General features: G+C 34.9%; 1 protein-coding gene and 1 long non-coding RNA gene across 2 annotated transcripts; one reads left to right on the top strand and one right to left on the bottom strand.

Moving 5' to 3' along the window:
- Nucleotides 1–3761: 3761 nt before the first annotated feature.
- Nucleotides 3762–8820, top strand: LOC145117669 (ABC transporter G family member 1-like). Its single transcript, XM_079053974.1, has 8 exons — nucleotides 3762–4096; nucleotides 4223–4302; nucleotides 6040–6504; nucleotides 6604–6690; nucleotides 6979–7095; nucleotides 7178–7375; nucleotides 7895–7981; nucleotides 8077–8820. Exons 1-8 carry the CDS (start codon nucleotides 3823–3825, stop codon nucleotides 8707–8709), a joined length of 1941 nt encoding a protein of 646 aa, XP_078910100.1. The 5' UTR covers nucleotides 3762–3822; the 3' UTR covers nucleotides 8710–8820.
- Nucleotides 8821–10817: 1997 nt separating this feature from the next.
- On the bottom strand, nucleotides 10818–12239 carry LOC145116241 (uncharacterized). The gene is made up of 3 exons (XR_013711943.1): nucleotides 11615–12239; nucleotides 11275–11508; nucleotides 10818–11063 (listed from the first exon to the last, which is right to left on the bottom strand). It is a non-coding gene; the product is annotated as an uncharacterized LOC145116241 (long non-coding RNA).
- Nucleotides 12240–21747: the final 9508 nt, after the last annotated feature.

Genomic DNA, 21747 nt, shown 5'->3' on the forward strand with positions numbered 1-21747 from the left:
AAAACTTATGCAAATCTCATACTTTAACCCTTTTGTACTGTGTTGAGCATAAGGGACGTTTTCACTAAAATTTTCATAGTTTTCCGGACACGCTATTCACTATACATGCAAACTATAATCGGTATAGTTTGGGATTTTTCCAAACATAACGAGTACAGAAACTTTCACTACTAAACATATGCACTAAGACAGAAATAGTTATAGTTACATCACTACTTTATCATGGTTTTCATAACTGTAATTATCATTATATACGGTATACATACGGATTTTCAGTACGATAGAACGCTACTACACTACATGTAAATTAGATTGTACGATACTGTGAGGCGCTACTTCACTACTGTACCCTTAGGTGTACAGGGATAAATCCTACCATAGTATAACCAGAGTCTCCTAGAGGGAGAGCGTGAGATTTGTGAATAGATCTATTCGGGACTGACAATCCCACACCCGAACTGCTAGCTACAGTTGGACAGGCATGCCTAGGGTGACAAATGTCATTTAACTCGACGCCTGAAGAACGTTGGAAAGGTCTCTAGTCATATCAAGCATGGTTATACGACTCACATTATGTATAAATCACCTTTAGTTTACAACCTAGCACTCTTCAACAGTTTTATTTTTACTAAATAGAACTGATACACACTACGTATACTGGTTAAATCCAGGGTTTTTCAAACAGAACCGATTATGCAATGCTTTCACATACAAAATACTTATACTTCATGATTAGTTTTAGCTAGTCACATGAGGTAGTATTTTCGCACATCACTACAGTTTTCCGTAACGAACATTCATGGTTTTATACGAAATCGATAACGCTACCTTTTCACTAAAGAAAATATCGGATTTTCTTGGAAACATACAGATATTCATGGTTTATTACAGAACTGATAACACTACATTTTCACTAAGGAAAATATCGGATTTTCGTAAAACTATACAAGTATTTTCCGAACTCATCAACGATTTTCACTACAAACCACCGCTTATGAACTCACCAGCTTTATGCTGATACTCTTTCAAACTGCTTGTATTCTCAGGAAATCAGTAGACAGGTACTTGCTGGATTTTCGAGGAACTGGAGCAATAAGAGTTTTATGTTTATACTATACAAAGCTATTTGATGTAATTCAAACAAAGTTTCAACTGATGTAAACATTTTTATTTAAGTATTCACTGTAATGGTTGTGTTGCTATGATTGCTGTTATTCATTGGTTGTGATGCTACACATGATGTCCTCCGCCCCGGAACGTTTCCGCCATCGGTTTCGGGGTGTGACAGGGTGACTCCCCCACACCTGAGCTGTTCGCTACAGTTAGACTAGGCCAGTCTATGGTGACAACCTTTTCTTTATCAAACCGGTGTTTGGAGAAAATGCCAAGACATGCGAATTAGTCATTATCAAGCATGGTTATAACGACTCACATAGAGATCATTATCATCATAACATTACGGGAATCAGAACATTAATCATGTCAATACAAATCATACATACATCAATACAAGGTCTTAGGGTTTAAGACCACAACACATTTATAATCAGAAAATATCGGATTTTCTGGGGAAATATTATTATTTAATTACCTTCTACTTACAACAGAAAGAATACAAAGAAATTTGGACTGCATACTTATACATGTTTTTACTATGAAATTCACACATGCATCTATACTCGATTTTCACATCATTTTTCAGACTTTTACAGAAAATATCGGATTTTCTGGGTTTTACGAATAATACAAAGACTTTCATTCAAACATGCTTATGAACTCACCAACATTATATATGTTACCGTTTTCAAAATAACTTGTATTCTCAGGTAACCGTTAAGCAGGGGAACTTTCAAGTATAGGAATTTATTTTGTGTAATGTCAATCATTGTACAATTAATATTTTGGGAATATGTAATCTAAGACAATGTACTTGATGTGAACAATACCAGTTGTAATATGTAATGTTTGGTGATGATTGTGTTATGTTTCATGTATATTCATTGTGATGATATTTCAATTGATAGTCACACGAGCCCCCGGACGATTCCGCCGTCTGTTTCGGGGGTGTAACAGATTCAAACCTCAATAATCATTCAACTAACTTAAAATACACTCTATATTCAATTTGTATTAATAATCATCAACATAAACTAATTCTGAAGTACATGATGCAAATGAAGAACATGAGTAAACCCTAGAAATTGGATGGAGCTTTGTTTGATGTTTTTTCCATTAAGACACACACGACAAAATCAAAAGTGGGTCTCGATTTCCTTCAGAATTCTCGAAATTAATTTTAAAGGAGGGAATAGGTTTCATTTTACACACCTATAACAAATTAATTGATAGTGTGTGTTGATATTCTTGAGTTGTTTCTAGTTGTCCATGTTTATCGGAGCCCGTCGTCGTGTGTGTTGGTATAGGCTATGATGGAGGGATAAAGGTGGCGTTGGGTGGTGATGAAGATGATGGGTATATGAGTGGTTGATGGTGTTGGAGAAGGTTCTACAGAGGTTTGAGGGTGGCTCATGGTGGTTGGAGTGGTGATGATGTTTGGTGGTAGTAGGAATGGTGTATATGTGTTCTTGTGTATATGTATGAGCAGGGGCGGAGCTAGAATTCTATATTAAGGGGGGCTTAACGATGAAACTAGAAAATAAATTACGCTATGCAATGTCTATACTAGTTATCGCTACTCACAAACATTGAAATTTATAACTTAATAAAAACATGGAGCTAAAAATAGATTTATCAATATCAAAATGTTAATTTCAAGTACACTCTGAATTACCCACAAATGAAGCAAGTCTCCTATATAAATCAGATCTTAAATTTCTAGTTTAAAATATGAATGTAAAATGAAGCAAAAAAAGTAACTACAATCAATTAATATGATATTAATTTAATAAAAAAACTTATTGGTTACCTAAGTAATGCATTGTGGAGTACTTCAATATGAGATATATCTTTATTACTTCATGCCTTTTTATTTAACTTTAACAAACCAAATATTAACTTGGAGTGAAGCACTCAAAGAACAAGATGCAATAGACTTTCAGAAAGGAGAAGGAAAATCCGATTAGGGCTACTCGCCACGCAAGATAGGCAGGGACGTACGCTGACGAGGAAGAAACTGCATGTGAAAGATATAGAGGGGGAATTGCCTGAGAAGGGGATGCCGGAGAGAAAAGGTTAAACAGTGAGACGATTGGGTATATATTATTTGAGATATGCAAAGCATACATTTGATACATATATTATTTTTTCTTTAGACAATTGGGTGGGTGTGTGGGGGTGGAGAGAGAGAGAGAGAGAGAGAGAGAGAGAGAGAGAGAGAGAGAGAGAGAGAGAGAGAGAGAGAGAGAGAGAGGTGGGTATGTGGGCCCTTATCTTTATTTAATATATATAAATAATTATAGAAAAAATGAAAAAAATAAACATAATAAAGGCAATTTAGTCATTTTATTTTCAGAGGGACCAAAACCACATACAAACATCAATCCAAAACTTTCATGATTGGACCATTTTCCGGAAAAAAATGCATAGTGGGATCATTTTTGTAATTTTGTAAATTATGAATTATTTGCAAAATTGAAGCATTTTTCGCCATGTCATACCATCTCAGGTCATTTAGAACGTTTTCTTACAGTTTTTTTATGTGGTATACAATGTTTGGTAAAAAAAGTATCGGTGAATTCTCAAGTTATTGATATAGGCATATAACCCCCACTCTGGTCACAATTTTCATATTATTGCTCTGAAGTTACCCTCACTCTCTCTCTTTCTCTCTCAATAGTTATTTATTTTCTGCTTTGATCTTGCATGGGTAGTCAGGTACATATCAACGAAATTAGTCCAGAACCAGATGTCAAAACTGTTGAATGTGAGTCGGGTGTTGTGGAGGAAAGGAGGAGTTTAGCGTACTTGACATGGGAAGAGCTTGGAGTAGTTGTTTCAAGCTCAGAGTGGAATGCAGGGAAAGATGGATGTAAATCTATACTTTCTGGTGTCTCTGGTTATGCTAAACCAGGAGAGATTGTTGCGATTATGGGTCCTTCTGGTTGTGGGAAGTCCACTCTCCTTGATTTATTGGCTGGTATATCATTATCCACTTTATCCTTACATTACGTGTTTAATGCATATAATTCTCCATTATATCCACTTTATCCCTACATTACATCTTTTAGATGATTTGAGTGTTTAATATTTAATTAATTGTTAGGGAGGTTGGCTTCCAATACAAGGCACAATGGACGAGTTCTAATTAACGGACATAAACAGAGGCTTACCTATGGCACTTTGGTATGAAAGCAAGCAATCCTACGCTAAATCACTTGTTTTTTTATTTAATTAATGGATGAAAATATACGTTCTCATGATCAAGACAAATAAAGCACAAAAGTTTGCATTTTTTTCTTCCATATTTGAACCCATTTTTTACAAAGTCTAGAAGTTATGTGTTTTCTTGATTATTGTTGAGCTATAGATCTAGTCATTAGTCCTTTTATTTTATTTTTTATTATTATTTTTTTATCATAGCTATTAGCTATACCTTTTTATTTTCCTGTTTCCTCAATGAATTATGAAGTGGGTAGGTATACTTCTTCTTTTTAATTTTCTGACATTAGAAAAAATAAATAAAAAATGAACTAACGCTACATTAATCGGTACGCCTCCCCCTCCGTCCCACTGCCTGTCCCTCCCATTTTCGCCGGGTTTCATGATCACACACAAAGCCATAGTAATGGAGAATGATTAATGCCATTGATGGTCGGAGATGTGATTTAACACATCAATAAACTCAAGCGACGGAGGAACTGAAGATTCTGGTGGAGAGGAAGAGATGCAACAAAGGTAGGATGAAAATCACAAAATAGAAGAAGATTTGACTTTAGATGTAAACAGACCTATAATGGCTATTCAACTAATTATACAACGGGTTCATGGCTTCAGAAAAATTCCAAAAACATAGAGATCGATGTTCAAATCGTTTATGATGAACTATTTGTTACTTGTTTCAACAGTTCTTTATGAACTTCAACTCGATTTTTCAAGGCAGTCATCTTGGTTGTTTACTGCAGCTTCAGAGTAAAGATCTTCCATCGTGTTGATTCCTTAAAAGATTCTCTGAGTTCAATTCCTTTTTATCTTGAAGCTAAAGCTTCTCGTAGATTGTGTTTATGCTTTATAAGCTGTTGTCAGATTGTTTATGCTTTATAAGCTGTTGTCGTAGTTATATTCAATGCTCTTCTTGTTCTTTAATGTTGGAGATGGATGGTGTGGTAGGAGGTGGACCGTGGTAGTGATGGAAGGTGGAGGTGCATTAAATAATAATAATAATAATAATAATAATAACAACAACGAAAATATTATAATAGAAAAGCCACGTGGACGCCACGTCAGTGTCGTTTGGACACATCACCATTGAAACATGTTCACCTCTTGCAGTGGCGGAATCAGGATGAAAGTAAAGGGGTATCCCAATTTTTTTTAGGGTAACCCAATTTTTTTTCCGGGGTATTTGACTTTACCCGGTTTATATAATAGACAAAAATAGCTGAGTTTATATGTGTTTGACGATGTGGATAGAATAGCTGGGAAAATAAAACAAAAGTAAACAAAGAATATATAAAAAGCAAGAATCGATCCTGAGACCTTTGCTTCAATAAGTCAGCCCCTTAACCAGCAGACCAATTGTTTCTTTGTGTTTATAAGTGAAGGGATGCGTATATATACATTATATCGAAAAAAATTGAGGGACACGTAAACGAAAATTACACTACCGAAAAAATTTTGAAAGTTAATACTCTCTCCAGCCTATATGGCTTCAAAAAATCTGATGTGCCATAAAAAAAATCTGATGTGACAACATGCTAAGCATGGTACCACTCCCTTCAACCTTATGGAGCAATGGTCTTATTGACATGGATTTTTAGTGTTTAAAGATCCATATTACAAGAAAATTACTTAAATGACCAAAATATATGTCAAAAGATAGTTTGTTGGGAGACAATGACAATAACTCTATATCTTACGTAGGCATATATGACTCAAGAACAAGTTTTAATGTGGACGCTAACCGTGAAAGAAGCCGTGTACTACTCAGCTGAACTCCAACTGCCCAAGTTGATGCCAAGATCTGAGAAGAGGGAGAGAGCAGATAGAACAATAAGGGAGATGGGGCTCCAAGATTGTGTGAACACCAGAATAGGAGGTTGGGGTTTTAAAGCACTTAGTGGTGGTCAAAAGAGGCGTGTAAGCATTTGTTTAGAACTCTTGACACACCCCAAACTTCTGTTGCTTGATGAGCCTACGAGTGGCCTTGATAGTGCGACTTCATACCATGTCATGAACCAGATTGTCAAGCTCACTCTGCAATACCAGATGACGGTTTTAGCAGCAATCCATCAACCTAGTAGTCAACTTTTTGGACTCTTTAACAATCTTTGTCTTCTCTCTATGGGGAAAACGATATACTTTGGTCCTACTTTGGCTGCAAATCAGGTAATCTATTCATCATGTGTACGAAAAATATTATAATAATGATATTAATATATAATTCAGATGATTGAATTTAATTATAACTCCTATTGTTATTTTCAGTTTTTTGCAGTAAATGGTTTTCCTTGCCCAGATCTCCAGAGTCCTGCAGATCATTACCTTATGACAATCAACATAGATTTTGATGAGGTAGGTTACAATTGTTAAATCTCTGTCATAGAAGATTGATAAAATTAAGAAAAGAGAAAAAATGTTGTCATGTTATCTCACTTTTCGAATAAGAAGTCAAAATTATTGTAAAGGTTGCTATCTATGCATCGTTTAAGTAGTACTTCATATATACTCATAGAATTCAATATGACATCCTTGGTTTTAACTGAAACTTCGTTTTACTGAATCACAAAGTTCTTGTTAGATCAATGTTGATTCAACTGATGGTCTTTTCCCACTATAATCCCTTTCTTGCTGTATAAAAAGGACACTGTTCGTGGAGAGGTTCCTGCTGAGCACGTAATCAGTGCACTTGCTGAATCTTACAAGTCATCCGAGATGTATACGAAAGTGAAAAATGAAATATCCACTATATGTAGAGAGGTACATGATACTTCCTTTTTTCTTTCTGATAACAAAGGTTACATTATAGTAGAATATAATAAAAACAATGTTTTTTTTGTAGAAAGGAGACCTAATTCTGAGAGAACGAAGCCTACAAGCCAAATTCATTACACAGTGCTCGATATTATCGCAAAGATCGTTTATAAACATGTACCGTGATCCAGGATACTACTGGTTGCGCCTTGGCATATATATTGGGTTTGGTTTTTCGCTAGGAACAATCTTTTTCCAAATTGGTTTGGGATTTGGCTCTATTCATGTAAGTTTTTCATCACATAGTTCGAGCTTATTCTTAAAGGCTAAAAGATAAAAGCTCGCAAAAGCTCTCTGCCAAACACACCCAAAATCCCCTATTTTATGTTAAAATTCATGGTAGTAAAGAAGAAACTAGCACAAAATAATAAGCGTCTCATATGCTGATTTCCCGGTGTTTGTTTGAAATTCACTTTGATTTATTGTTTACTATTATTCGTATCATGGATCTTTAAGAAATATAGGAATGCAAGTTTTCTGTGGGAAATCATTTGATTGGAGAACTACAAATTTTCTCAACACTGCAAATATTGAAAACTTTCAGTATTTGCTGAAAAGAAATTGTCACTTATTAAGTATGATGACACAGTAGGGCTTTTGGTTGCAATTTTATGTAGTTTGTCACCAATTTCTACCACCAAGGTCAATTTTGGATAAAATATTGATGAAGAAAAACAAATTGGTGGTGTTTCTAATCATATGTTGACCTACTGAGAATAGTTTGTTTTGTTTCCTAATGGCGCAGGATAGGGTTTCAATGATCATGTTTGTTTCATCATTCTTGACCATTTTAGCCATTGGCGGGTTCCCCTCCTTTGTGGAGGAAGTAAAAGTTAGTTTACATATCTTATATATTCTTGTTCTTGAATAAAATAATGCACTTAAATGATTTTCCTTTTCTAATAACTATATCATACCTACATATAGGTCTTTCAATGGGAAAGGTTAGATGGGCATTACACGGTTGGATCATTCGTTATCAGCAACGCCATCTCTTCAATACCATACCTATTTCTCATCTCCATAATCCCAGGAGCAATAGCTTACTCACTCATGGGACTTCAAAGTGAACCCAACTTATTTATCTATTTTGTGTTAGTAATCTTTGCGTCAATGTTGCTGGCTGAGTGTCTTATGATGATTGTAGCTACCATTGTTCCAAATTTTCTCATGGGGATCATATGTGGTGCTGGAATCCAAGGATTGATGATACTAGCGTCAGGGATCTTTCGATTGCCAAATGATTTACCCCATGTTATATGGAGATACCCTATGTACTATATTTCGTTCCATAGGTACGTATTACAAGGATTGTATAAAAATGAGTTTGAAGGGCTAAAGTTCCCTGAGTACTCAGGAGGTCCTCCTACAATTGATGGTGAGATGATATTGAAGAGTGTATTGCAAATCGAGATGCAATACTCTAAGTGGGTTGACCTGGGAGTCTTGTTTGGTATGCTTGTTGCATACAGGATAATCCTCTTCTGTACTATTAAGATAATAGAGAGAGTGAAACCTATTATTAAAGATTTCATGTCGTGTTATAGTTATAGCAACTAGAAATTCTTCTACCGGACCCCATGTGTTGTTTGTAACACTTCTTTTGTCTACATGAACCACATATTCCATTTAAATGTTCCTAGGAGCTCGAAGAAGTTCCTTTCAATATAATTATTGTATTTTTCTCTGTTCCACTAACGTTGATCATGTACTCTAATAGTATGTATTAAAGTTCATCATGTCACTAGTCCACTAAAGTTGATCATGTACTCTAGTAGTATGTATTAAAGTTCATCATGTCACGTAGTGCACGAGAAAATATGAAAAGTTATTTTTATTTTTATTGTTTATTTCACGTGTTGATTTACTTGGTCTTTTTAGTGAGTAGTGATCTCCTTATTTAGTGGCAATACAGCAGGGTATAATTAGTTAAAGTTTTCGGTGGGCTATTTAGTCGGTAGCAGTCAATTTGTAAGCAATTAACCATCTATTGCTTTTCCCTTTGAATATTAGAAAACAGCACTTGCCATAGTGATGTCTTGTCATGAAATCAAGTATACATTAGTAGCCTTTTTAGGCTTGGTCTCTAGATTTGGAAATGTATTGAGATTGCTTCGTCAAAAAAATTTGGATACTCGTTTCACCATAGATTGGGGTATTCATCGTCAATTGTGGGATTAGTTTATGGGTATATCTAGAGAACCTTTTTTTTTAATCACTAAAAGAGTTTCATACGAGCATTACTCCACAATATATCCAAAGTAGATTTCAAGGACAAAATCTAGTTTAAGTGAGGGAAAATTGTATCACCCGTTTTCGTTTAACGTTTTCGAAATATGGTTGATAAATAATATGGTAAATGTCACTGAACCCAACCAACTTACGTGTTTTGGTTTAAAATGTCCTTTTTGTTATCTTTTGCGTTATAAGGGCATGGATTCATGTTTTTGGGGTTTAAAATGTCCTTTTGAGAAAAATGAAAGGGTCACCCGGTGAACCCCTTCCTAATCAGCAGGTTAATTATGCTAGTCACTACCACATCATCAATTAATCTCTCTCCCCCCCCCCCTCTCTCTCTCTTTCTCGTTCTCTCCTCCTCCTCCTTATTCTTCTTTTTCTTCTTCTTCATCCATCATCTTCGTTCATCACATATTCTCTCTGTAATAGCTGCAACTCAAAAGCATATGTACATCACACACATACTTCTATGATTCCGATTCCAAGACCTAACTAACTCCGTTTATATTTCGCCCAAATCCATATAGACCCATCGATTCCGATAACTGCAGAAACACACAGAAAGCTTCCATTTTTGTGACCCAAAATGTCGACGGAGATGGCGAACACCAATCCAGAAGGAATCGACGATGCTCGTATGGCCACACACAAAAGTCAAATTCTGCAAGTATGTTATCCCTTTCGGAATGGTGACGAGGCCTACCGGGATGAAGATGCAACCAAGAGATCTAATCAATTAGAGAGAATCATAACCCACCACCAAGTTTAAATCTGAGATATGTTTCTGTTTCACCTTATTCATGGATTTTAAGAGTATAATACTCATTAAATGAATTTGGTATATATGTAAATGAAGAAATCTGAGAAAGATCGGCAGGTCCAACGAACTCATGGACTGCTGCAATCAAGCCAAGAAGACGATGGCATCCATCATTAAACAAAATCTCTGTGCCACCACCCAATTCGGTAGCGACCACAAAAGGAAATGATGCTCCTATTACAGACGAAGAAGAGGAGAACGTCTCCTTCCCTGTTTTTCAGATCACAAATTCAATCGTAATATCATAGGTTGAATGATGTCTGACAAGCCGTTCTTTGAAGAGGAGATTCGTGATCCCCTTCGTTTCTTTGTACGGACATACCCCAAAAACTAAGAAAAAAGCCACATGAATTTGTTTTAAATTTTTAACTTTTAAAAAATATACAAAAAAGCCAAATATACTAATTGTAACCGAAAAGCCGAAAACAATTATGGTGGTTCCCTTTTAAAACATGTAAAATGAAAGTTTAAATACTTAAATCACGAAAAATACATGAAGGATCTTTTAAACCAAAACACATAAGTTGGTTGGGCTATAGTGACATTTATCTTAAATAATATCAAGTAATTATATAATTAAATACTAAATTTTGTAAGTTTCGCAAATAAGTTAAATAATAATAATAATAATAATAATAATAAATCATTTATTTGAATTAATTAGGAGATGGTAGTTCAGGGACCAAAAGAGTAATATCCAAAACTTTTTTTGTTAGCTAATTAAGAAATGGGTGTTGTGTCCTCATCCCAACCGTGAGGGGCTGGTTCTGTAAAATCAGGAAACTCGGTTTTCTCTTTCCTGGTTCAACGACGTATCACAATTTCTTCACTTCCTCTTTTTGAACCTACAAATCAACTGAGACAGCAAAAGTTATCAGATTTCTTGCCATATTATCGCACTCTTGACACATTTATATACATACTGTGAGTTCGTTTAGGGTTTCACAGTTGTGCTCCAAAAGATATATATATATATATATATATATATATATATATATATATATATATATATATAAAAAGGTAGGTTCATTGAAATTAAAAATAAAATAAAGATCTTGAGATTCAACCTCAGCCACATATTCAACATCTGTCGCTCTAACCCTCCGGCTTACTGACACGACAGGCATGTTATAATCATAAATGATTATATAGCATCGTCCGTTCCTTTCTTCTCCGTCACCATCCCCACCACCGCAACCGCCACCACCACTACCACCACCTCGACACCAGCCGACCACCACTATCACCTTCGTCATTTATACTACCGCCACCTTTGCCACCACCACCTCTTCTTCCACCAACTGTCATAATCATATATGATTACTCAGTCTATGATGTGACATATATGTATAATCATTTATAATTAGTCTTATACATATAAATATGTATAATCATATAATCATATACCTCTTTCACATATAATCATTTATGATTAGGCATAACTAGATGTTGCCGGTACGCTGAAACGTTAAAGCGGCAAATAAGAAATATACGGCTGGGTTGAATCTCAAGATCACTACTTTTTTTTAATCTCAAGTGAACCACCCCCTATATATATATATATATATATATATATATATATATATATAGAGAGAGAGAGAGAGAGAGAGAGAGAGACAAAGAAGGTAAAGCTGCCATGCCGGCCGAACCTTCTTGCCGAAAACAGTCGTCGATGTAAGAAAGCAAGCGTGTAAGTCGTTTTGATGTTCTCCGGAGAAGCATTGTTTCTATTCTAAAGTTTTCGGCGAGGTTCCAGCCCCCGGCAACCCGGAAGGAAGTGAAAGAGATCAGTAAGTGGCTTGGGGAAGGGGTTTAAGTGCACTCCAAGGAGAAACACCATATATCTTAGTTGTAATAGTTGAGATTTTCGAATAGCAAGAGTATTGCAGGAAATACGTTGGCTGCTTCCTTTTTTGTTTGGGAGAACCGACCGAGCTAGGTATCCCCTTAATTGAATTTTGTTTGGTTTCCAAGAAAATTAGGGTAAACTATCAACTTGTGGGTTGGTGGGATTTATTGGGTTAACTGTTTGGATTGTATTTAATTTAATTGGATGGTGAACTATGGGTCATGAAACTTCTTTATAAATCAATTAAATTATATCTTGAGGAATATAGATGGATTTACCTAATTAAAAGATATGTGTAGATTATATCTTGAGGAATATAGATGGATTTACCTAATTAAAAGATATGTGTAGGGACAAGTCTTGAATCATGTTTTAACAAAATGTAATTGGGTTTAATTATACTATTAAATAGAATTGGTAAAATTATTTAACCATGTATTTATCTAATATTCATATGAGTTTATATACGTAACGATATGTAATATGGGGTTTAGAAGGATAAAACGGCCAATGTCTTATTTAATAATAACGTAAAATAAGTATAATACTAAGTATTATTAATTAATACTTTAAATATGAGCGAAGTATAGATTATTGATATGGGTTGTAGGTGTTTAGGGAGTTATACAAACCATCAGGTGAGTTTTCATGAACTTACTTATGATATAGATTATGTGACGTATGTTGACCATGACAGACCCTTCGGTAGGAAGTCGCACTACAAGAAAAACAGCCTTTTACGACACGCAATGCGTGTCGTAAAACGCTCAGACGAGACATAAATGTGTGTCAAGAAAGACCCTGTCATAACGAAAGACGACATGGTTTTGCGCGTCGTCTATTTACGACACGCATTTACAACGTGTAGTTACGACATGCATTTACGACGCTCATTTACGACACGCAATGCGTAACCTTACGACGCGCATTTATGACACGCATTGTGTATCATTAAAGCCCGTGTCATAAATGAAGATGACACGCATTTGTGTGTCATAAACTTCATCAGCCATTTACGATATGCATTTACGACGTGCATTTACGATATTCATTTACGCATAATACAAAAATATGGTAACAAATATATACCAAAACAATCAATTTCATCCAATAACATCATGTCAAAGAAGTTATCAAAAATTCTAATACAATTATATTAATTGGATCTGATAGTACATTGTTATTAAGGGGTTTTCCCTAATTATATAACCTTATACTACATCCCTAACTATATAACCTGATCCTTCATGTCATTGGTTTGCCACCTGGTGTACCACGTAAAAATGTTGAACTTAGTGTCATGGGCGGCTGACCACCGGGCGTGGAGGGAAGGTAATTACTTGTTGATAAGATAACAATGCTTTAATCCAAGACGAGTCAAGAATGCGTAAGAAAAAGAATCAACTAAACAAGCAAAATCTTGATTGGATTTTTGTTAGTGTAAGAAGTTAAAGGTACAACCCGTTAGAAGTCAGCTGGTATCCCAAGTGTGAGGTGTGGAGGCCTGTCATCCATTGTCACCTAAAACAAAAAAAAAAATATTGAGTTTTTGCAGAAGATTCCAAGAGAAAGAATCAACTATACAAGTTAACTCTTAAAAGAAAAGTACATTTTTATCCACTTAGAATCATAATTGATCCTGATTTTCCTCTATATATGTGTACATCCTATATGCATTCCATCCAAAGCAACAATTAAAATGGAATGTTGGCCTATTTTCATTGTTACATAAATCATGATTTGTAGAATTACTTGTCCACATGATAAGTTAACACATGAAATCATGATTTGTAGAATTACTTGTGCACTTTACTTGGAAAAATGGTATATTTATAACTTAATTAGACCTGAATTGTCCTAAAAAATGTAAAAAAGCATAAAAGTTTTGAAATTATTAATATAATTAACCTAACTCATTCATGGATGATCCCTTGTGTTATTTCCACGCGACGGTGTTCCATCCTGTATATGACAAATATGTCAACAGCTAGTTGTGATGGCCCCTTTCTCTCATACATATCAAATAAATCCATGTTAAACTTTTTTTTTCTTTCTCCTTTTTAGATGGTATAATTTTGTTATAAATAAAATCATAAGGAGTGTTTGATTTCACTATTCATAGAAGGAACTAAATTATATTCTTTATTTTTATTCAAAGACCAAAATACCGTTGTAATACAAAAACTCACAAGGAAAGTCGGTGCGGAGGAAACTCCGTGTATTCTAACAAACATGCGCAAGATATTAAAATTTGTCTCCAACACATCATCCTAAATAAATAAATAAATAAATAAACATTTGTTTTCAAAAAGAAAACTGGAATAAAAGTTTTGAAAGAAAATAGAACAGATGGACTCACCTCATAGTCAAACCTACAACATGTTTCAGAGTTAATAAAAAAACAGGTTAAAAATAGTTGGGTAATTTTTTTATAAAATAGTTGCATGTCATTGTTTGCATGTCATTAAAGGGCTATTTTCTAGTAGTGTGGTTAAAGTTTGGATGATCATGACAAACTCTTTGGGGGAAGTAATCAGTCCCAGGTTGGCAGTGTATGAGATAGACCCTTCGGGGGAATTGGCGTGCTGGTGTAGGGTTGGTACCAATAATATGTGTTAGGAAATTCATTTGTATGTGTTTAGTTATATGTAATAGAATGTAAGTAATATGTTATTTATTACTTGATGTTTATATGTGTTATGTGTATTGCATATGATCTGTATAATTGGTGAGTGTTGTGATTACTCACTAAGCCCTAGGGTTACAGTTGGTTCTTTATTTTTTTAGTTGCAGATCCTTTAAGTTCGAAGGGCATGGAGCTGGCATGATTGGGATATCTAGACATTCTCGAAGGGGCATGGCATCTAGCTACACGTTCTTTATTATGTTATGGTTTTCAAAACATGACATAGCTTCCATAATTTCATTATATTTGTATTAATATGACGTGAAAAGACAACTTTATATTTTACTAATGATTATAATAAAACCTTTTGGTAAAACATATACTCTGATTTCAAATTCAAATATATGGTTGGATTTTGGGATCTTACATGTAGGTGTAAGGGCTACATGACCAAGAATTTCCCGGTGAAACAAGTCGATGCAGGAAACACTTCCATTACAGAGCAAGAAAAAAGGTGGCACGTTGAATCCTTAGTAGCTCAAACAGAAGAGGTGAGCATGTGTACAGTAACAAGAAAACACTAGAAAAATAATTTTGATGATTGGATCGTTGATTCCGGGTGCTCCAACCCTGTCACCGGTGACAAGAATTGACTTCAAAATCCTGTGAAGTGTGGTGGGATCCGGGTGGTCACCATTGCTGATAACTCGAAGCATCCGATAGCGAATATGAGTGATGTCAAATTTCCATCAGATAGTAGCAAAACACAAGTTGGTATTAAAAGACGTCTATCATGTTCCGGGAATGAAAAAGAACCTAATTTATGTTCCTCAAATGACATCTGATGGTCTTTATGTGTTATTTGGTCCCACATACGTGAGAGTCTTCAAAGAATTTAAAACGCCATCGGTTCCAATTCTTCAAGGTCACAATATTAAAACTATATATGTGCTTCCTCTATTGAACGAACTAAAGGAAAGCAGATGACTAATCTTTGACACCAGAGGATGGGTCACATAGGGTTGACTTCCTTCCTCTGTCTTCAGTATTTACGAGACTGTTGGAAGATTCTCTAGCACTTCGCCTGCACACATCCTCACTAAGAATTAAGTCATGAATGATTTTAAATGCCAACTTAGCACCTCCAGCTGAGCTGTTGACTGTAGTCAATATGTCGGACTACTTGGCAGGCAAAGATAATAATAGTAACAGTGCCATGATTTCATCCTTATATCCAATATTAATTGAAATCAACCTTGAGATAATTAATTGAATTCATTGACATGATCATTCATAGAGCCACCCTCCTTCATCTTCAGATTTACCAATTGTCGATTTAAATGAATCGTGTTTATTGATTAAGCTTGATCATGCATGTTAGATATTGTATTGATCAACCCATAAGTCATTTTCACATTGAAAATATTGTAAGCTACATTCTTTACCAAGGATAAGTTCACCACACCAAGTGCCTACCGATCTAACATCTCAAAATTCTCCTACTTTATTGCTCCAGGTTTCATTTTGTATAATGGTTCATGTAACTTCTTCTGTATAGTTAATCTTCAATTTGCATTTTCCAGATACTAAAATCATAACCATCAAATTTTTCAATCCTAACTCTCCCATTTTTATCAATAGCTCTAATACCAGTTTGTTGGGAAAACAACAAACAAGTTAAACACTTTTGACAAATGATAAATGAATTTTAGAAAATTTGGAAAATAAAACTTCTAAAATAATGAAATAAAAATTGAACATAGTATTTAATGAGGTTCGGTCAAAGTGGCATACGTCCACAAGCAAATGAGAGAGAAAGAGAAAGAGAGAGATGATTTTATTAAACTTTCAAGAACTACTAAAATCACTCAATATTGCACCTCACTTAAGCTCTCAAAACAAATGAATCATTATTGCCTACAAACTACTCCAAAGAATGTGCTCTCACAATGATTACTCTCTTCAAAGTACTCATGAAAAACTAGCCACAAATAATGGTGAGAATATGAGCTTGTTTATAGGCAAGCATCGGAAATCTTTATTCTAATGGGCTAGTCCCATCCATAATTAGTCCATGAAGGGGATGTCCTAATTTCCAACCAAAACAGGATGTCATACAGTTGCTTCTAGAACCTTCAACCTTGAAAAACAACACTTAAGCACCAAGAGGACCTTTGCTCACCAAGAGCACCTTTTGATTATCAAGAACACCTTTAAACCTTAAGATCACCAAGAGCACCTTTAAATCATTAAGATCACATTTGCTCACATAAAGCATATTTTCTCACCAAGAGCACCTTTTCTCTCTAGAAGCATCTTTGTTCCCTAGGATCACCTTTGGATCACTAAGAGCACATTTTTCTCACCAGGAGCACCTTTGCCCAAGTCTTTACACCCCAAAATGTGTATAGATAACGCAAATCGTCATGTTTAGATTCGGTCAAACAGGGATGAAGTAAAAGATATAACTAGTTTCCTTCACCTCTTTACACCCGCAGCTCCTAGAAAACTACTATGAATAAAATTTTGAGCAAAACGTTTAGAGAGGAATATTGATTCAAGGATACTCCAAGAAAAATCAATAATTCAGTACTTCTACTTGGATTCAAGGTATCATATTACTTTTGAAAGCTCACTTGAGCTTTAATGTTGATGTCGAATAAGGTGATGAAACCCTAATGCTTGAAATATATGGAAATCATAGTAGTGATGTTGTAGAAGGATTATTAGTCATGTTTCCAAGAATTTTACGTCAACATCATGGTTAATTTCATACATATTAATAGGAGTGATTATGAACCCAAATTTGTTTAATTGGTAAAAGCAGTGAAATTGTGTTGATATCTTAATATATTAAGACATATACATGATTTATACGTGCAACATAATCAGTTTCGCTAAAGGAATTAAGTCATGAGATTAAGTCATGCATAATTGACTTGTACCTTGAGTTATGGTACTTAAATTGGTGAATTGATTAATATGGTAAAACTAAGCTCATGTCTTAATAAATTAAGACGTGAGGACGAGATGTCGAGATATATGTCGAGTGTAACTAAATTTTAAATCATAGAGTTCGTTCCTATGAACATGGAAATGTTAGATTTCAATTATGCTCATTGAGATATACCTTGAGTTGTAATATCCAAGAGCTAGAGCTCCCTACATATAAGACTTCACAAGATGAGTAACCATGTGTTTTCCCCCTTGATATGGATATTAATTATACTATTATGATTAGTTTATTTAAAATATATACATATATCAGTAGGATGATAAGAATGCTTATGGTGAGTCTAAATGACAAGATCTATTAGTGAATGTTTATGGTGAGTCTAAATGACAAGAGCCATTGGTAAACAAATAAGGTAAGTCTAAATAACAAGAACAATTAAGATACAATTATGGCGAATTTAGTTGACAAAAAGATATTACTAAATATTTGTAATGAGCTCAAGGGGCAAGAACTACTTTTGGAAGTTGTTAAATCATATTGAAAGGCTTACTGAAGTAAAAGAGATCATGTTGTTATTAAATTATTCTTTTGATATATTGTTCTTCATATTACTGCTTGTGTTTTAAAGATTACTCGCTAATATTTCATATCTTACTTGTTATTTGTTGATGTGCCTTTCAGGACCTAGCAACCACGAAAGAGGTAAACATGAATCATAGAGATAAGCAATCAGCAGTAGTTGTATAGTTTTGCATTTTTTTTGTAAAAATGTTGTAATATTTGGCTTGGTCTTTAGGGTAATATGTATTGTAAATGATCTTTTGATAATTTATTGTATACTGTCAAGTTGATGTGAAAGTACACCTGATTGTCTTATATTATAAAAGTGAAACTTTTATGGTATACTTTGTGTTAATTTTTCGGGTGTTACAGTAATATTGCTAGATCTACATCTTGGGGTGCTACTATAAGAGAGAGTATCGGTTTGGAAGCTCCATCATCCAAAAATAAAGTAAGGTGAAAGGTCAATCGAGCACAAAAAAAGTATACATTCGATCTTCACTTTCTAGTTTGTTACACGAAATCAATAAACTTGTGATCCTAAGGGGGAGATAATTGTAATACCTGCAAATTCAGGCTAGACAAATAAGTTATTATAAGCCATAATAATGACTTTTAAATAATAGATCATTTCGGATGAGTAATCTTAACCAAGTTATATTTTGTATGGAAAGGATTCCACACATATAAAGACCGTTGAAATCCGACTTCGTATGAAGAAGTTATGCTTCTCCGAAGTTTCGCGATTTACCCGACACAACTCTGCGTATTGTAAAAAGTAAATCTTCGATAGATTATTTATTAGCCTTAGTGATCTAAACGAAAGTCGTAGTAGTTGTTAAACCGAGAGTGTGCATGTAGAGAACATCCAAATCTGACTTCGTAAGAGGAAGTTATGATTTTTTGAAATTTCAGTGTAGTAGTATTTGGCTTAGGAACCGAAGTGGGGATCGATTGATTGTTAGGAAAAACATTGTAAACCAGAGTTTAAGATCTTGTCCATATGTTCTATCGATAAAAAGACAGTCGAGAACGGATATCGTATAAGAGAGTTACGAATTTTTAAACAGACCTTACCAGTCTAAGCCTATTTAAAATATAGCTTTAAAAATAAACTCAAAATTAGCTAACGAAGTCTAAATAAAACTTGTAGATCTCATCGAGAAATTTCTGGGGATATAAAGAACGTCAAAAATGGAGCTCGTATGAAGAAGTTACTCCATTTCGAAAATATGGAAATGCGTACGCGCACCGATGACGTAGCACTCCCTGGGGGCGACATGTGGTAGTGTCGAACGCCCCTCTCTTCTGAGACAAGGCCACTTTGCCCATGGAAATGGCGACATGTGGCACCACGAAATGGTAACATGTGGCGGCTTCTAGAAGAAGGAGGTGTGGATGGATCAGCATGCGACACGTGGCACAAGCTGGGAGGAGCCAGTAGGACAAGAGTGCGTGGCGCGCCTCTTGTCTGTGCATGGCGCGCCTTCCAAATCTCTATATATAGCTTCAGAATTTCCTTCTCATTTCCTCACAAATCATTAAAAAACTCTCTCTAACCCTTCCCCGCCTTGAATTCGATTTTCCCAACTTCTAGGGATCCGACAAATAGAAGCTTTCGGTTTCATAATTTTGTCTGCATGTTTTCCTGGTTTTTGCTAAAACATCTGTAAGTTAAGCTACAATCTTTTGTTTTCAGTGTAACTTATATTTATAGTCATAAGTCATTATTATCAACTTATAAATAAGATTTATCAGTAATTCCAAGTCACTATACTTATTGATCTACTTACGGGATAGGTATCTAAAATGATCACGTTGGCTTGGTTGTTAGATTTCAAAAAAGCTATTATGCCGAAATGATCCTACCTCCCATCTGTCCTGCCTGGCTGATCCTTACTTGATAGATATTGATGTAGACATTAGGATTAGTGAGGATCTACAGTATTAATAGTCATCAGGATCATTAGACTAAAACTATATATTCATCATACTTAGGTCACATCAAGAGAATACGTAAGTGTTAGGCGAAACTCTTACCAAATCACCGGTCACCCACCTAATTCAGGTGAGTGCATCGTTCCTTTCAAACTTACGCCTATATACAAGTATTCTAGTTGCTTAAATGTTATGTGCGTTGTCTTGATGTGTTTAATATATACGTGAAACATTTTGTAGTTATTAATTGGTTAAACTATCTATACTTCATCATACTTAATAATATGATTGGGTAGTGAAGGGCTATGCGAAATAACAAATGAGTGGTTGTGATAGGCTTGTGTAACTGACTGGGTCAAAGTTTGACAGCGGCTTTTGGAAGCCACAATTTTCTGATCAGTTTAGAAGTTATACTGGCAATTATAGTTATTAGACTTATCCAAGTAGGAGACTATTGGATTAGGTGTCTACGCCCATAATTATAATTGGTATCAACTTAAATTGATAGCAACACAATCCTTCTGGATTTCCCTCAAACCTAGCAACCGGACATGATGATTTTGGAGAGAGGGAGTTTCATTTATTATTTAAGTAATAAATCGGAATAAATGATTTATTAATGTATTATGAAAATAATATATTAATTAGAAATCATATTGTTTAATTAATAATTAATCAAAAATTAATTGTAATTAATTGGATTAATTAAAAGTGCAGGGACTGTTTGGTTATTTATTGAAAGCTGAAGAAAAAATGCCCAAGGACCTCATTGGATGAGGTGGATGAAAATCACTTGGGCAAACCCAATAGTTTTCGTCAAAGCCCCTTGAATGAGGGGAATGGGCTGCTTGGTCACCAAGCAAGGGAATTTAGGGCTTCCTCCTTAAACCCTAGCTGTGGCACCAAGCCACCTTAGCTATATAAAGGCCTCCCTATCCCCATATTTCATCCATCCCTTCATGCTACAAGCCTTGGACGATTTTGGCTACACCACTCCTCTCTCTATACTCATCCTCTTGCTAGTTTCGGTGTGATTCCATTAGAGACACGACACTTGTGGTGCTTGCTTCCAAGAGATCTTTAAAGGAGAAACCTAGTTGTTTGCTATAACAAGTAAAAGGTATGTAACCCTAAATCTTTTTCTTTAGTATTTTTGAAAATAAAATAGGTTCTTAGGGTTTCTTTTGATGTTCTTAGTTATAGGTTCAATAAAGAAAACATAAATCCTTATTAGGGTTGCATGCACACTTAAGAGTTTAAGTTTATTTGTTTTGCATAAAACCCATCAGTGGTATCAAAGCTTGGCTTGTTTTCTATTGAATTGCTATAATGGTCGAATTGATCAAATTAGGGTTTATGGCAATTAAACCCTCTAGCCAAGAATTTCAAAATTAGGGTTTCTTGGACCCTAAGTTTCGAAAACTGGGTAAGGGTTGTAACCCTTACCTTGCCTCCTAAGTAATCGATTTTAGGGCAAGGTTCCTTGATTCCTAAGTTTTCGATTTTAAGGCAAGGATTGAAACCCTTACCTTCCTCCCCATGCAAGCCATTTTCGAAAAATGGTATATGTGATTAGGGTTTCCTAATTTTTTGTAATTGTTAATTTACCT

This window comes from Lactuca virosa, chromosome 5 (genome assembly GCF_052849685.1).
Source record: "Lactuca virosa cultivar CGN04683 chromosome 5, Lactuca_virosa_CGN04683_v6, whole genome shotgun sequence".
NCBI lineage: Eukaryota > Viridiplantae > Streptophyta > Magnoliopsida > Asterales > Asteraceae > Lactuca > Lactuca virosa.